Source organism: Phaseolus vulgaris, chromosome 11, assembly GCF_051622355.1.
Source record: "Phaseolus vulgaris cultivar YP4 chromosome 11, ASM5162235v1, whole genome shotgun sequence".
Taxonomy (NCBI): Eukaryota; Viridiplantae; Streptophyta; class Magnoliopsida; order Fabales; family Fabaceae; genus Phaseolus; species Phaseolus vulgaris.
In genome coordinates this window covers 5,727,071-5,744,801 of record NC_143508.1, presented here as the reverse complement: position 1 = coordinate 5,744,801, position 17,731 = coordinate 5,727,071, and the positions used below count along the sequence as shown (strand labels likewise).

Below are 17,731 nucleotides of genomic sequence, written 5' to 3'. Positions count from 1 at the left end.
CATTGATTTCTGATTGATATGTAATTGGTTTGCAAATTGAGCAGCCTAAACTGAGTTGTTGCTTCCAACGATTCTTTTTTATTGAAATGTTTTTTAAGGTTTCACTTGGCCAGATTATGGTTTTGGTTTTTTTTGTTAAAAGACATGCTTTTGATGCTAATAATTGAGTTGTGCTATCATTTTCATGATATTTATTTGGGTTCTCCATTTTTTTGTATATTTATTTGGACTCCTAAGTTTCTTGTTATTTATTTGGGCCTAGGGAAATAGTATTTTCTTGGGCCCAAAATGAATTTTGAATATCTAAGAAGGGTGTTTCTTCCTGCATCACTACTTTTTTTCTTCTTGCACTCCTAAATTCTTCAAAGTACTAAAATTATCCTTCAGTGATCTTGAAATAGGGATTTCGTAAGTGATTTTGAAATAGGGATTTCGTAAGCAATGTTTCTCTCATTTTGATTTTTGGATTGGTAAATCCCGAATTTATAAAATATATTCTGGAAATATTCTAAAAAAATAATTTATAAAAAAGATAAAACAGTCTTCACCGAAAATGATGCCCGCAGGAAGAGAGATTGATGTAAAAGGGCTACTTCACTTTTGTAATGGAGTACACGTTCTTGTAATTCCAGGAATAATGCTCCATCTAGAGAATTGTTTTTGCTTCATGTTCATGCATAATTAATTTTGATATAAAGGAAAATATCTAGTTTTATTCTTAAAATTAGTTAAATGACGTAATAAGAATAGTTCATTTACTTCAATCACTTCATAGATTATTTGCTTGCTGCACAGCAATAGGCGACAAAGAAAACCTTTCCTATGTTGCGTAATGAAACGAGAATGCAACTGCATAATTGTAATAATTTGTTTGAAAAAATACTAATTAAAATGAACTATTAAATTTAAAAATTAGAAATATGAAAATTATTAAATAGAATTGTAAAAAATATTACGTAATATTGGTACACATAGTTGCTATTGTATTTTTTAAGACGTAATTCATCTCTTATGTTGTTGCTGATGCTACTTGCCTACGGAAAACCCATCATTCTTGCAGTGAAAAGTGTCGATATCTGAGCATGTAAACAAAAATGGATTGTGTTATTTGTAAAAGGAAAAAAAGCCATTTGTGGTAATATTTTTTAACCTAAAAGATGAAGTTGGTGTCAACAATAACCAACCATTTGTCCAAATTTTAAAATATGACATGTTTATGTGTACCTGTCTCTATATTTTATTAGCAATCAATGTCCTTGCTAACTATAATTCTATTTGAAGCTAAATTATGAAATTTGGAAAATGTTGTTTTGGCATAAAAGTTGGGACATGAAAGGTTGTACCTCTGCTAATGCTCGAGAGGTAACCTTAGCATAACTACATATATTTTTTCGTAATTTACTACATAAAAGCTGTTTTTTTTTATCCAAATAAAATTAATTATATTAAAAATATTTTCCACCTAATTTATTCAAATAAAAAATTATTATGACTGTAATTTTATTCAAGTAGTAAAAAAATCATATCTCAATCGCACTCTAAATATGTAAAAATGGATCATTGAATGTTCTGCATCTGTTTAAATATTTAAATAATTTTTTTTTTTGTTTTTTTTTAACTATGGCTACAGGGCTTTTGACAAAGGCAAAGTGTAATGGACATCAATAGAATAAAGATAGTCCAAAAGGTTAAAAAGGGAAAAATAGAAAAAAAATATTTAATATAATATCACTTAAAAATTGAGATTTAAGATAATTTATATACCTTTTATTAAAAAGAAATTTAAAGAAAAATCGTGACGAATAACAGAGAAAATATTTTTTTAATTAAAAAGATTAAAATTGTCTACGGAGTTCTATATACTTTGCTTTTTCATCCCAGAAAAATATATTTTTTAGTCTTTTTAAAATTTTACAAATTTGGATTACACTTCATATGTTAAATAAGAGTTGACTCAGTATTCAGAAGAATTTTTTTTTTATCAGTAACTTCGTGATATTTTGTTACTGTTTATGAGCACTGTAGACTAGGAGACAAATATCAAACCTTTATTATAGTTGACTTTATTGGACTACACATTCATTAATGAACAAGAAATTAGTTAGATTATTAAGACAACTGATTAAGTTTTAAATTCTTGAATATAATATCTTATGAAATGACTAATAATCTATAGATATTTTAACAGATAACTTTTTATATTGTTCTATATTTGATATATATAACCTATCAGAAATTTTATCACAGAAAATATAACCTATCAGAATTCTAAAGCAGACCAGAAAACAACATTTAATGAGTCATCCAAACCGTCCCAAAAATAGTATCCACAATTATTTTAAATTATTGTTGTCAATTTTGTGACTAATTCGAGTCCTTCCATGGATTAGAAATATAGAAGAATCTTAGTTTAAGAGCATCACACCAAAATCTCTGTTATTTTTTCCTATCTTGATGCATACTCGTTTTTTTATATGAAAACTAATTATCTTAATACATTTCAACAAACTTAGACAAACAAAAACTAATTGAAAATTAAGTATAATTTTTGTGGACATGGATAGAGCCTTTTTGAATATGATTTTTCTTTCAGATACTACAATGACTAAATGACAATGGATGAATACATATTCATCTATCTTTATTGAGAAATATGCATAATGTACTTGGGGTCCAATGAATGGTGTCATAAGTTTTCAGAATGGGATATTATTGGCCAACATTTTGGAAAGATATTCATGCTTTTATGGAAAAATATCAAAATATTAGAAGTATGACCCCCTTCACACGTTACCTATGATGGAATTGCACATGATAACATCACCATGACCATTCACAACAATGGAATTGCACATGATAACATCACCATGACCATTCACAACATGAGGAATGAATATACTTGATCCATTTCCCATCGTCAAATGACAGGTAAAATTCTTATAGTTATCATTGATTACTTTACTAAGTAGATAGAGGTTGAACCATTGACAACCATTATGACTTAACAGGTAAATAAATTATTTTGAAAAATGTGATGTGTAGACATGATTTACCATATTCCATTCTCAAATACAACAAACAAAAATTTATAGAGAAGAGATTTAAGCAATTCTTACAACATCTCGGTATAAAATATTGAATATCATCCGTGAAACACACTTGAACTAGCTAAAATTTTTTTACTTTAAGATCAATTTTCTTCTAACGAATTTGCTCGAGCTCCTCTTGAAGGCAGTTGCTTTATTCAACAACCTCTTTTAATTTCTCTTTTAATTCACTGACATCTACAAGATTCGTTTTCAAAATCCTCAACTGAACTTCTAAATTCTTTATGTTTCCTTGACCCTGAGTAATTTCCAAAGATTGGGTTGAAATGATCATATAAAAACAACAACAACCCCTAAATAGTTATCACCACTTAAATAGATGATAGTCATGCACCTTGCCACAATTATATCACCACTTAAATAGTTACTACTTAGGCCAATGTGTCATGAGAAGGTTGAGTATTAACTGTCAAAATGATTAAACATCTTGAAAAAAGAAAAAACCTCATCATTACTAATAAACTCCCATCATTAATGCATTTGAAAATCGTTCAAAAATCCAATATTATGAGTCATGCCATACCGACTAAAAATTCAACTAGACCATACAAGAGTTGTGCAAAATCCAACTTCAACGATTATCTCTGAAAACCTAAACATGTTAAAACTACAAACTCGTTCATCCCTCAAATCAATCCATTCACACCTCCTTTTAGATTTCGAGCTTTGGAGGCTCATGTACCTACCTATATCCAAAATGCATGTATATGCATAATAATATAAAAACTCAATCAAATCAAGTGCAGTCTAATAAGATTTGACATAATTCAATCAAATTAGATACTCCAAAGTAATAATTTATATAGTAATAATTGATTGAATAACATATTTTCAAATATCTCTTATTTATTTAAATATATTTTCAACACCGCAACTCAAACCCAAAAGGATCTATAACTACAAGGAGTACTCACTTAATTATGATACACTTATATACTTATAAATCTTTATTCTCGTAATGACTTGAGCATCATAAAATCTTTTGCAGATAAGTTTATCTGTTAGGAATTCCTCCTTAATTTAATGGAGAACATGACCAACGAATCTTAATAATTGATCCATTAAATATATCCAATGATGGTCATTCCAAAGTTTTGAAATTATATCTCTCTTGAAAATGGTATTTTCAAGGGATCTTGAAAATGTGACAAGCATTAATTGTCCATTATCTCTTTGTGAAGAAATTTTTCTCTCATTATCTAAATAAAAAGTACTTGTGAGGAAGAAAAATTCAAGCAAGTAAGAAGAGCAACATAGAAAGTAAATGAGAGAATAGATATTCATCATAGTGTGAGATTAGAAATCTTAGTGAAATGTTAGAGAAACTTTGTATTTCATCTTTCTTATGTGAGATTAAGTGGTCTACAGAGTAGAGACATTTTGTAGACTATGGATTGAAAATGTTTTCTCAAGTGAAAAAATTCTCAATGTTATTATCTCTTCTATTTTCGGAGTCACAACTCCCACCCACTTTCTTCGAGAACAATAATAATATTTAATTATGCACAGTTAATTATTAAAATAATCTAAATTATATTTTTGACGTTTGGGAATCAGAATAGAAAGTTAGGAAATGACACGAGGGTATTATAAAATTAGGATATTCCGATATGGGACATGGATGACGAGTAGTGAGCGTGTTGAGCTCACTTGCGTGAAGTGTGGTCAACATTAAAACAGCAAGTGGCAAAAGCTGAAGTGGTCCATGCCATGCTACAAAACAACCAAGGTTTCTTCCAACTTGATGCAAGACCCTACCCTCCAAACCATCCACACTCAAACAGAACAGAACAAAAGCCAAACCAGGAAACATTCTATCACCTTATCAGATATCATAAATCAATGCCAACCAAATAAAATAATAATCCACCCCATTCACAATAAGCTTTTCTATGGTTTCAGTACAAAGTTAAATAACTAACCAAGATTATACTCTTCCACAAAAAAAAACAAAAATTGGTTATGGAGTATAATCTGGAGTAAAAGGAGTCCCTTACATTACATCAAGCCATGCAATGCTACTTGAATGGCCATACATACCCACCTTCCTTAGTCACTTCAACCTCCCTATTATCTCTTTGTCTTTACTAATCCTTCCAATCTTTTATCTGAAACTTTGGTCAACTTGTTCTTTAACTTTTGAATGGTCTTTCTGTTTTCTCTCTCTAGGGGCCACACACAAGTTAACACTAATATTAATGCCTCCCTAACAAGTCAGCAAACTTGTGTCTTTCGCTTCCTGCATCTCCCTGTAGGCTACCTGTACTTCCTTCTATTCTCCTTTTTCCTATAACCCCTGATTCAGCTTTACTTCAAACAGGTTTTCTTGGCCTTTTCTTTTCTTCTTCTTTCCATTTTTTTTATCACATCTTTCTTTTTTCATTTTTTCCTTCTTTACAATTCATGATCATGGTTTCTGCTGGACCTGATGTGGATGAACTTGCTTTGTTGTGATCTACAGGCAACAAGGCTGAAGGAAGTATTCCTTCTATCATGGGAGTTTGTTTGAGCACCAAACCTAAAACTGGTATATATTCCAATTTTTTCTTTACCTTTGTTTTAGCACCCTAGCTACATGCTTTTGAAACGAGTTTGGATCCATGTGCTTTGTGTTGATTGGTTTTGGTGTTCTCCACTTTTATCTTACTCAACTTCAGCTCCTTCTCATCCCCTGTGGTTTTATAAGACTGCATGGAAATTTTAATTAGCCATAACTAAGCCCGGCTTCCTTGCTAGCCCTTGTTTAATGAGTTTGGTTTGTCAACAACACTCTTTCAGTTATTCTTTGAGGCCAAATATCTCGTTTCAATATATTGAAACTACTCAATCAATTATTTCATCTGGTCTTAACCTTGGGAATTTGACTGTTTTCTTCAAAATGTACTCATATAATTCTTAAGAATAACTTTGTCTAACTAACATCAAGTTTTTTTAGCTGAATGAATGTGCCATATGTTTGATATATGCCATGTAGTTTATGAAAGTTGAACTTGGACTATATCCATGATATCATCTCAGGGTTAAACTCAAAGCATGTGAGTGCCGAGGCCAAAGATCTCAGCAGTCCAAGTAGTAAAATTACGAAAGATCTCAGTAGCACAATTAGTAAGGTCTCTGAGGTTTCGGTGCCTCATACCCTTCAGAGTGGAGGTGAGATCTTGTATTCATCCAATCTGAAGAGCTTTAGTTTGACAGAACTTACAGCTGCCACAAGAAATTTCCGTAAGGACAGTGTGTTAGGAGAGAATGGTTTTGGATCAGTTTTTAAGGGCTGGATTGACGATCACTCACTTTCTGCAACCAAACCTGGCACGGGGGTTGTTGTTGCTGTGAAAAGACTTAGCCAGGATAGCTTCCAAGGTCACGGGGAGTGGTTGGTGAGTTTAATCTATTTCTTTAAACATTAAACACTTTGATTTGATTTACTTCTAAGAAGCAAACACTGCCTCTATTAAATGCTTAACTATGAATTCATGTTTGAGAATATTTGTCTTTATAGGCAAGGCATGGTATGACTCATGAAGCAGGTCTCGAGGTGCCTTATCTTATCCATGTTTCTCTTCTAAACTAAACTCAACTTTTTAACATGACTACATATCAAGCGTGTAGTGATTTGTATGGTGTAAACAATGAACATATAATATATGCACTCATGCAGTGAAAAAGTTGTTTGTAGTGACATTCAATTACAACTTTTTTTCATGCATGATAAGTTTATTATTTTCTACTAAAAATGATTTCTGATTTATTGGTAATATAAAAACATTCACACTCAAACAATAATGTTATGAAAACTTGGAAAACAAGGAGGATTAAGTGCTTCCCTTACATGGGTTTGCCTTACAGTGTTTAAATTTATTCTGTGTTAGGATGAAGTAAACTATCTAGGACAGCTTTCTCATCCTCATCTAGTGAAATTAATTGGATATTGCTTTGAAGATAGAGACCGTCTTCTGGTCTATGAATTTATGCCTCGTGGTAGCTTGGAGAATCACTTGTTCATGAGTGAGTTCTTCATGTCCTATCTTTTCAAATTGTTGGCCTTGTGAAGTGTGCCTAACATCAGCAACATTGTTGCAACAGGAGGCTCATATTTCCAACCTCTTTCTTGGGGCCTGCGTTTGAAAGTCGCTCTTGGTGCTGCCAAAGGGCTTGCATTTCTTCACAGTGCTGAAACAAAAGTGATATATCGAGATTTCAAGACCTCAAATGTCTTGCTGGATTCAGTATGTGCCCTTTACAGACCCATGGTTATCAGGTTTCATAATTAGAGAAAATTGTTTAGATATCATATCTGAAGATTCCCTTGCTGGTTTGCTTCAGAATTATAATGCAAAGCTTGCTGATTTGGGGCTCTTAAAGGACGCACCTACACGTGACAAAAGTCATGTCTCCACCAGAGTAATGGGAACCTATGGATATGCAGCTCCAGAATATCTAGCCACAGGTATTGTGCGTTTAAATATTTATATTTATACACTCTTCAAAATTGGCACTATTACTTAATTTGGTTCTTGACATTTAGAAAAACATCAGTACTTTGGCAACTATTCTTATGCATATTAGGTACATAAGCTTATCAGGATTCAACTTATCATTTATTCAGGTTTAGATAAGATCTTCAATTCAAATCTGATTCTGTCATTGTAGAAAAGAAAATTAAAACTAATTATTTATTGTGTTTCCATATTGACAACTTTATGTTTTGGTTTCTACATTAGCACATACACTTCTGAACTCATTTTAAATATGATTTTGGTGATTGACTAAAATATATGTTGGTGAAGGTCATGTGAGTGGTAAGAGTGATGTCTTCAGTTTTGGAGTTGTGCTGCTAGAACTGTTATCTGGCAGGAGGGCTGTGGACAAGAACAGACCATCAGGACAGAACAATTTGGTGGAATGGGCAAAGCCATACATGGCAAACAAGAGAAAGCTTTTGAGTGTGTTAGATAACCGTCTTGAAGGCCAATATGATATAGATGAGGCTTTTAAGGTAGCTACCCTCTCTATGCGATGCCTTGCAACAGAATCTAAGTTGAGACCAAACATGCAAGAAGTTGTCACAGATTTGGAGCAGCTGCAGGTTCCCCATGTACATCATATTCGTTCTGTGAATACTTCTCGTAGTCGTAGAAAAAGTGCTGATGATTTAATCCATGGTAGAAGCGTTACAACTTCAGTTTCCCCTCTCTCACATGACATTGCAAATACACGTCCTTGAAAATTGCATGTTACCACATAAACTTGAACACGTTCATATCACACATGTTTATGTAATAGGCTTTACATATCTTAGTATTATTGCATGTACATATTTTAGGTTCTGTTTGTAACATTAGTCAAAATATCTGGAACTGCAGATACTTTCTTGTGTAGCTCTGGTTAGCTCAATTTTGTTGTTTTTCAATATTGGTAAGCAGTGTTCCTTCTCTATGTTGTTAAACTTAATTGCAATGTGCATTTTCACATAGAACTTGTAGCGAAACTTATCTGTGATTTCTTTCTTGTAAATATGGGCATAATTTTGGACAAAGTGAAATCAGTGAGAGTTTGAGATATGAATTGATATCCTGGAAGGATTTTTTTTCCATCATGGTGAAAGAATACAGGGTAGATTTTGTTGTGCAATATGAATATAATACCACAGTGAATGGTTCACATCAAAAACAGCTCACTATAGATAAAAAAGAAGTATCAAATAAAAGTGTCTTACCGGAACTACAATGTAGATTACTGCAAGTTGGAAAACCATGGGTCCATTGAGTGAAAAGTCACATGTGTCTGTTTATAGATTATTGTTAGGATTAGCTAAACAAATAGGGCATACTCAAAGAATAGTTGAAAAGAAACAAGAGGCTTTCTCATTCACATAAATAATACGTCACTACGACTATTTATAAAATTAGTGTAGGAGTATTCCCTTATAAGTGTGCACAATTTCAAGACCTAGGAAATAATTGAGAGTTCCCAAGTCAATCATTTCAAATTCTGATTTCATTTTCACCTTAAATTGCTTAATCTCAAGCTGCACACTTCCTATGACAATTAAATCATGCACTTCACAAAGCCCTCCTTGGATATGAAAGTATCAATCAACTTATTCCAAGCTCGAGAGGCTTGCTTAAGGCCATACAAGACTTTCTTTTCCCTTGATTTCAAATCTTGGTGGCTGCAAAATACATACATCTTCCTCTAAAGGGCTAGTGAGGAAGATTGACTTAACATCAAACTGACACACAATCCAACTTTTAGAACTAGCAATAGCAGTCACAAGTCGAACTGTTTTCATCCTTGCAACTGAAGCATATATTCTCTTATTTTGAATGTGTCTATAACATAGTGACCCAAAGATCCTGTACAACAAGCTTATCTCCATACCAAGCTTCCTTAGGTGTAACTGTTTTAAATCTCTTTGTGTATCATCTATTTAGTACATAAGTAGCAGTAATCTCACCCCAATAGCAATGAGGCAACCCCTTTCCTTTCAGCATGCATCTGACCATGTCTAGCAAGGTCCTAGTTCTCCTTTCAGTTAGACCATTGTGTTGAGGCGTGTAAGGTGTTGTCATTTTATCTTCAATACCTTTTGCAAGTTCTCCTTTCAGTTAGACCATTGTGTTGAGGCGTGAAAGGTGTTGTCATTTTATCTTCAATACCTTTTGCAGCACAAAATTCATTTAATTCCCTAGAATTATGCTCATCATCACCATCTGTTCTGAGTAACCTCAATTTCAAATCAATTTGTCTTGTAACTAACGTACAAAATTTCAAAAATAGGGAGAACACTTCAACTTTTTCTTTCAATAAGTATATCCAAATCTTTCTAGTCATTTCATCAACTAAGGTCAGAATATACTTGTTACCCCCACAAGAGTAGTGTCAAGAGGGCCACGTACATCTAAATGGAGAACACTAAAAGGTTACTTAGCACTTTGAGGTGTAGCAGTCTTGAAAACTTTCCTTGGTTGCTTGCCTATCACACATGTTTTATGTGGGGAGTAAACCAGTGGCAAACCACACTATTTTTTTACAGCTGAGTTGTTTTAAAGTTTAAATGAACATGTCTATTAGGCCATAGCCAACTTTCTTCCTCAGTGTTGATGGTGGATAAGCATTGAATTGCATTAGCATCTAAGTTGATTTTGAAGGTTCTATTCTTGGATAGGGGCGCCTTGAGTACCAGCATTTGCTTGGAATCATAGATTTCAATGTGATTTTGTTGCTTTGCCATGGTGAAGCCCTTTTCAAACAGTTGCCCCAGACTAAGTAAACTATTCTTCATTGTTAGGACATACACTACATCATGCATATATGCTATCTTTCCATCCTTGTGTGTGATCATCATCTTCCATATTCCTTTTGCAGAAATTGTGTTGTTGTCAGCAAACCTCAATTTGTTTTTAACATTTGGATTGAGATCTATCAACCAGTCCCTATTTCCTGTCATGTGGTTTGAGCACCCAGTATGAAGATACCAAAAAAAGCAATCCTCATCACTGTTTGTGGTCACCAGTAACAGCACTTGATCTGAATCAGATCCATGATCATCTTGTGCTAGAAGAGTCTCATCATCTTTCTTGCATTTTCTGTTAGCATTACTACCCTACCATCACTCATAAGAGTAGTGGCCAAATTTTTCACAGTCATAACACTTCACCCTTCTTTTATCAAGATTCTTTTTACCACCTCTCCCTCTATATTGATTGCCTCCTCTAGAGTTTGAATTTTCTCCCTGCTCATTGCTACAGCCAACATAAGAATGATCTTGAGAAGTGGAGCCATTTGAATCTCCACTTCTGCCTCCTCTTGATCTTCCTCTACCTCGTTTATTTCGGCCACCACGACCTCTATTCTTCTGACTGGTTCTGGCTTGCAAAGCCTGTTCTGCAAACCTCTCATTACTTTTCCTCTCAATCACTCTGTGCTCATGTCTCTCAATCCACCATCTCACCACAAGCTCACATCGTATTTGGCAAAACTTGGATTCTGTTGAAATATTCCGCAATGCTCTCTTGCTCAGTCATGGAAAGAAGTTCATATTGCCTTCGAAGAGATTGTAACTTTACCTTCTTTGTTTTTCCAAAATTTCCGTACCCTTGTTTTAGAGCATCCCATGCTTGTTTTGAAATTGTAGACTTGGAAAAATTTTGGAAAACCATTGTGGAAACACACGAATGCAGCAAAACTCGAGCCTTGGAATCCAACCTCTTGCTCTCTTTATATGCATGCTTCTGTTCTTCTGAGACATTCTTTGGAGATTCTTGAAACTTAAGAATGGTATCTATCTTCACACACCAATAATCATAGCCTTCCCCATCAAATATACGGAGGTTCCTAGGTAGGGTACTCGCAGCAGCCATGGAAACTTACTCGCAGCAATGCTTCAACTCACTAACAATGGTGCTCTCTCACTCTCACAGGTCCCTTTCCTAAACAAGCTCTAATACCAACTTGTTAGGATTAGCTAAACAAATGGGCCACACTCACAAAATAGTTGGAGAATAACAAAAGGCCTTCTCATTCACAGTGTAAAGAATACACGAGTGTAATTATTTATATGAAATCTCTGTAAGTGTATTTTCCTGTTTACATCTCAACATAATTATCTAACTCTAATTTTTGGATTATTAAACAACAATTATCCTCTAGTGTGTATTGTACTAAGTTGGAACCTTTGCAAATTCTCGGTGTTATTTTCGGGGTTCCCAAGGTGGGAATTGTGGAAAATTCGTTGTATTCAAATCGAAATCACTAGGACCGTTTGTCCTGATTCACATTGAACAATGACTTCATGCAAGATTCACGATCAATCAGACAAGTTTTGGACACGCTCTGGAAGATTCAACGATGTTTGTATCCGACTTATGATTTTCACGGAACAACCATAAAGAAAAATCGGTGATAAATGAAGTTGAGTACCTACATAAGTTTCTTCAAACTGATGTGAAGATGTTTTTATTTTATTCTCTCAGGTTCTTCTGAATGCCAAAATTGTCACAAATTTTTGCTAATAATAAAATATGACAAATGTTGAATGTTGACCTAAAGATACTCCTTATAAAGACCCTAATAAATTAACTCCTCCATCAATTGAATGTAAATTTATTGCAGGACACCCTTAACTAGTGCGTGTAAACTTCTATTTTGAAGTTTTCATTAAATGTAAATTTATTTCATTCAACCATTTTGCGTGTGAACTTCCAAATCCAATCTTGAAATTTTGAAAACGAACAAACCACGGAACTTCGTTTTTTTTAAGGAACTAAAAAAGTCATTTACCAAACAAATCTTATTAATAGTTAGATGTATACAATGTATCTAACATTATTGAAAAATATCTATTAATCTGTTATTTTAAAACTTCTAGTATTTAAAGTGGATCTGATTGTATGTTCTGAAAAAGGAAAAAAAAAATCTTATTTATTATACGCATAAAAAGGAGAGAAGTTATATATACAGCATCAAATATATAAACAAATAAATAAAAGATAAAAAAAATATTAAAATATTACAAATAATCTTAATATAAATGAGGAAATTAATATATTTTTTCCTTAATTTGAATACTATTACATTTAAAGATAGAATAGAGTTATATAAAGAACCTTGTTTACATAAAGGCTAGCATTTATAAAGAACAAATATTTCACACAGAAGCCCAAAAGAAACCTAATTGCATATTTACATTAAATGAAACATACAGAAGTGAAACCAATGCGCTATAAGCTGACCTTGTTTTATTGATAAAATATTTCCAGTAACTTTTTTTATTTATAAAAAAACATGATAAATGCTAGTTTGCAAGGCTCAAAGAAGTACAGATGAAACATTTAATTCCAGTTATTGCTAAAATATTGATTTGCATGACTAAATTCGTTGTTAGTATGCGAAGGCAAAATCATTAATAAATTATAAGTTTCCTTAAAATTAAGCTGTACATAACATTATTAATTGGTACAAAATTGGGTATATACCAGCTGTTAACGGTGTGCCTGACAATGTTGATTTCACTGACTGAAAACTATGTGATCAACAAACATTGCGGATTTGCGATTTGCAGGTGACTGACTGTGAGGTCACTTAGTCACCAACTTCTTACTAGTCCAGGCGCCCAACTTTTCCAATCCAACCTTCCAATAGACTTGTTTCTTAAGCTGACCATGTCTTTGAATTCAAAAACCTTCTTCAGGTAATTGTTCCCTTGTTTAGCTGGTTCAGGTTCAGTTTCCTCTACAGATATCTTCTCTTCTTTTTCTTCTCGGGCGGCTACAGCAGCTTGAGGGAAGCATTCATCCCGAGTATCTGTCTCAATAATAATGCTTCCAAGAGAGTCAACCACCTCACTCATTTTTGGGCGAGACTTTGGCTGTTTCATGAGGCACTTGTTTGCTAGGATTGCAATTTTATGAGCTGATTTGATGCAGTATTGTCCCTTAAGTCGAGGGTCTACAATATGATGGAACTTCCTAGGATCAGAAACATAAGGTCTAACCCACTCTAAAAGCTTTTGTTCAGTTTTAGGTAGGTTTCTCTCTACAGCTCTCCTCCCAGTGATAAGCTCGTAAAGAACTACACCAAAGCTCCACACATCACTCTTAGCAGTTAGCTTACCAGTCTGAACATACTCTGGTGCAGCATAACCTATGGTACCAACAACCTTTGCAAAGAAATAAGTCATTTATTTTGCATAGCAGCAAAATATCAGGATCAAAAACAAATATTCAGACTTCAGATCATCATTGGCTTTTCATAAATTGGACTTGTTCACATAGAAAAATGGTAAAATATAGTTTAATTTGCTGAAAATAAGAAGCCAGAAGACACATTGATCTGATTTAATAATGCAAATCTTTTAATTTCCAAACAATGTTATGTATAGTTGTAGAATATAATGAATTTTCCCCAGAGTACAGACAAATTCTTACAGCTGTTGAAACATAGCCAGACCCTTCTGAAGGTCCTTGCCTAGCCAGTCCAAAATCAGAAAGCTTTGCATTGAAGTTCTCATCCAGCAGGATGTTGGACGCCTTAAAATCCCGAAATATTAGCTGCACCAGTAATAGTGGCAATAATCAATAGTGTGTTTCAACAAAAGTTCTCTATGGTTTTTAGCAGATGTAAAATGCTGTAAAAGATATCTATCCACACTACAAACCATCCACAAACATAAAAAATAATTAAGTCGTGCCAAAATCTGGTGGGGCTTGTAAACCACTGTTAATGCTAAAAATGCCAAAGATGAATGTCCAAGTCATAAAACTCTTCAATCTTCACAACTCTTCTATATTTCTACTTCACTCTAAATCCTAAACAAAAGAAAAAAGAAATCAATTCTCAACATTTGCTTCACTAACAAAAATTTCATATAAAAGAGCACTTAAAAAGTCATTAATTGCACGAATCCAGATCAACGATTTCCTGCTCAGTTTGGTTGTTCATTTGGTACACCCATATGCAAATCTGCCCACCTAATAATTCTAATTTCCCTCGTGTTACATTCTCTTTTACTTCTAAATAATCCTCATCTCTCAAACTTGATTCCACACCAAAACTAAACCCATTGGTATGAAGCAACATGCATTCACTTTACCAATCCATGACAAAAATTCTATACCAAGTATCATATTCCTTAAAAGATATCCATCCATCCGCCACATATATACCACTTCAATGTTATCCAAAATGAATGAATTCAGTAAAATCAATAAACACAGCCAACATCAAGTACGCAATTTTTCCAATTTAACCACAAAGACCCACATGTTCGTTTTGAAAGAAAATCACACAAATGACGACACGACAAAGCAAAGTCACAATCCATCACACTTAGAGTACCTGAAAATCCATTTCTTCATGAAGATAAGCCAAACCCCGAGCCGCATCTTGCGCAATTCTCAACCTGGTCCCCCAAGGCAGCACCGTGGAAGGGACTCGCGCCAAGAGATGCTCCTCCAGGCTCTTATTCGGCATAAACTCGTAAACCAGAAGCCTCTGAATCCCTCTTTCATCGTCCTCAGCACAGTACCCTACCAACCGCACCAGATTAGGATGCTTCACCACTCCCAACAAATTCACCTCGTTGATCCACTCCTTGTGGCCCTGCTGCCCGTTGCGGTTCAGCTGCTTGATCGCCACCTCCTTTTCCTCCACCACGCCGCGGTACACGGACCCGAACCCCCCCTCGCCTACGAGGAGGGCGCGGCTGAACCCGCGCGTGGCACACTTCAGCGCTGAGAAGGGGAAGAGGCGCAGGTCGTTGGCACGGCGCTGGACCAGGAAGTGATGGAAGTCCACCGTGTCGGAGAATTCCGTGGAGTCGGAGTCGAAGTTGGAGCGGCTGCGCGTGTCCATGAGACTGAGCGAACGCGCCCACGACACGCGCGAAGTGGAACAGCGCGAACTCGGTGCCGCTGCCACGCAATCGTCGTCGTCAACGTTGGAGAAGTAGAAGCACTTCATTTGCAGAAACCAATGAACAAACCCAAAATCATTCCAATTCGCTCTCTCTTCCGTTTCAACGTTTCATTGTTTTCAGACTCAGAATGATGAAGTGAAACATGAAGAAGATCAAGACTAATACTACTAATAGGGATAAAATTAAATGTTTTTTTCCTCTATCATTTAATGTTTTATTACTCTATCATTCAATTTTACTTAATTTATTATGCCAATTGCATCAATATAAAAACTGTCACAAATGCCTCATTAAATATATTTATTAATTATATTGTCATATTTAATGTATTAGTTTAAAAAAAACTGACAAATATTCAGTTCAGTGTAGAAGAAGCGTTTTAAAAAAACCGAAACTTTCCATTAGTTTGAAATGATAAATACCTAAATATATTTTAACCTAATAAATTGTAATTACAGTCCGGCTAAAATTGGATTTAGATTATTTAAAGATCTCAAGTTCTATAAATGAAAATTATATAGCTCAAAAGAAAGTAAACAAAATTTTGTAAAAAATTATTCACAATTCCTTTGATGATCTGTTTTGTTTTTTTATTTGTGATTTTTAAATTTCAAAATAGATATCTACTTTTTCCAATTATACTCCTAATTTAATTGATATAAAGTAAGAAACTTATATGTATATAATGAAACAGAAAAATTAAAATATGTATAATAGATAAACATTTAAAAATAAAAAAGTTAAATGGTTGTCTTGATTTTGGTAAAAAAAAGAGTTTAAAACGACTATTTCTACAAAGTAACGTAATTAACAAGACTAGTAAAAATGCTTTTTCTCAGACTGAACTTATGACATTGTACATATTATTCAAAGAGTCAAATTCTTCTGTTAAGTCAAGCTAGTTTATTCAAAAGTAATAAATATTTATATTGAAAAATAATAAAACCTTTGTACACCTAACATTGTGGAAATATAATTTAATATGTTTTTTTAAAGAGAAAGATGAATTATGTGTTATTATTTTATCATGAGTGATGAAATAAAATATATAGATTAAATTATGTTATTGAAATATTTTATATCTTAGTTATTAAGAAATGTAGTTGTTAATTGGTAATACTATATTTATGGATCATAGTGATATGATAGTGGAGATTTTAAGTTTAATTTTATTTTATTAAATTAACTTATAAGTGAGTTTGCATTCATTTATATTATATGAAATATCATAATTTTTAATTGATTAAGATTTCCAACATTATTTCTAAAAAAATTGTACAAATAACTATATATGCAAATAACTATATTGTACAAAGGGAAGTTATTCTATCAATTTGCATTAGAGGAATTTAGCTTATTTGTAAAGAAAGAATCGGGAGGGGAGAGGGGGAAAACAATTTTTTTACTCAAATCCATTCAATTTTTACTCATTTTCTCTACATTCAAACAATACAATTTTTCACTCTCTTTCTCCTCATATCTCTCCATTTTCATTCCCACACTCTCCCAAATAAAGCCTAAGTTATTTCTAAAGTGGAAGGATAATATTGGCTTTTTGGTAGAATGAGAAAGAAAATAAAATTACAACAAAAGGAAAGTATATTATAATAGAACGTGTAGTTTTTGTATTTGTTTTCTTTCATTCCTTAGGACCAAGTCTTTAAAGTTATTTACTGAAAATTTTCCCCCACTTTCATACCTTTTCTTACATCTCCATATTAATGATAAAAAGTCAGTTTAAAACCTTTTTAAATAATTTTAAATAATATCAGTTGCACCTTGCACCCCTACCTTTCTTCCAGTTATAACACTTCCATTTTCTTCAATCATGACGTTTGAGAGAACAATTTCATCTTTTGAACGTGTGTGAGAGGATTAACTAGAAAATTTGTTGTATTTGATGTTCCCCAATTTGAAGATAATTTGTTTTTAATTTTATACTCTATTTTTACACCTCACTAATATATATATTTTTATTTTGTGACTCTAAAAAAAGTAAAGGAACTAAAACACAACCACAACACTAAAAAAGTAATACAAAGGGTATCTCATCCCTAGTCACCACAAACCATTATCACTTATAAATAAAGAATAAGACATCACACTCTCTACCATACTTAAAATAATATTATAAAAAATAAAAAAAATATGAAAATGCAATAAATATATGGAAGTGCGGGGGAAATTTGTCTACTTTAATATATAT

At 33.3% G+C, this 17,731-nt stretch overlaps 2 protein-coding genes across 3 annotated transcripts; one reads left to right on the top strand and one right to left on the bottom strand.

Moving 5' to 3' along the window:
- The first annotated feature begins 4,975 nt into the window (after positions 1-4,975).
- Positions 4,976-8,558, top strand: LOC137810962 (putative serine/threonine-protein kinase PBL9). 2 transcript variants are annotated; one of them, XM_068612482.2, is made up of 8 exons: positions 4,976-5,427; positions 5,569-5,634; positions 6,126-6,484; positions 6,607-6,642; positions 6,977-7,112; positions 7,191-7,333; positions 7,431-7,554; positions 7,895-8,558. In XM_068612482.2, exons 2-8 carry the CDS (start codon positions 5,601-5,603, stop codon positions 8,329-8,331), a joined length of 1,269 nt encoding a protein of 422 aa, XP_068468583.2. In that variant the 5' UTR covers positions 4,976-5,427; positions 5,569-5,600; the 3' UTR covers positions 8,332-8,558. The 2 variants fall into 2 exon arrangements, with proteins under 2 accessions (XP_068468583.2, XP_068468590.2); XM_068612489.2 differs by lacking the exon at positions 6,607-6,642 and having other exon boundaries at positions 5,043-5,427.
- A 4,420-nt stretch (positions 8,559-12,978) lies between these two features.
- On the bottom strand, positions 12,979-15,769 carry LOC137823707 (Protein kinase superfamily protein). The gene is made up of 3 exons (XM_068628941.2): positions 14,946-15,769; positions 14,036-14,158; positions 12,979-13,767 (listed from the first exon to the last, which is right to left on the bottom strand). The coding sequence occupies exons 1-3, from the start codon at positions 15,567-15,569 to the stop codon at positions 13,195-13,197; spliced, it is 1,320 nt and encodes a 439-aa protein (XP_068485042.1). The 5' UTR covers positions 15,570-15,769; the 3' UTR covers positions 12,979-13,194.
- Positions 15,770-17,731: the final 1,962 nt, after the last annotated feature.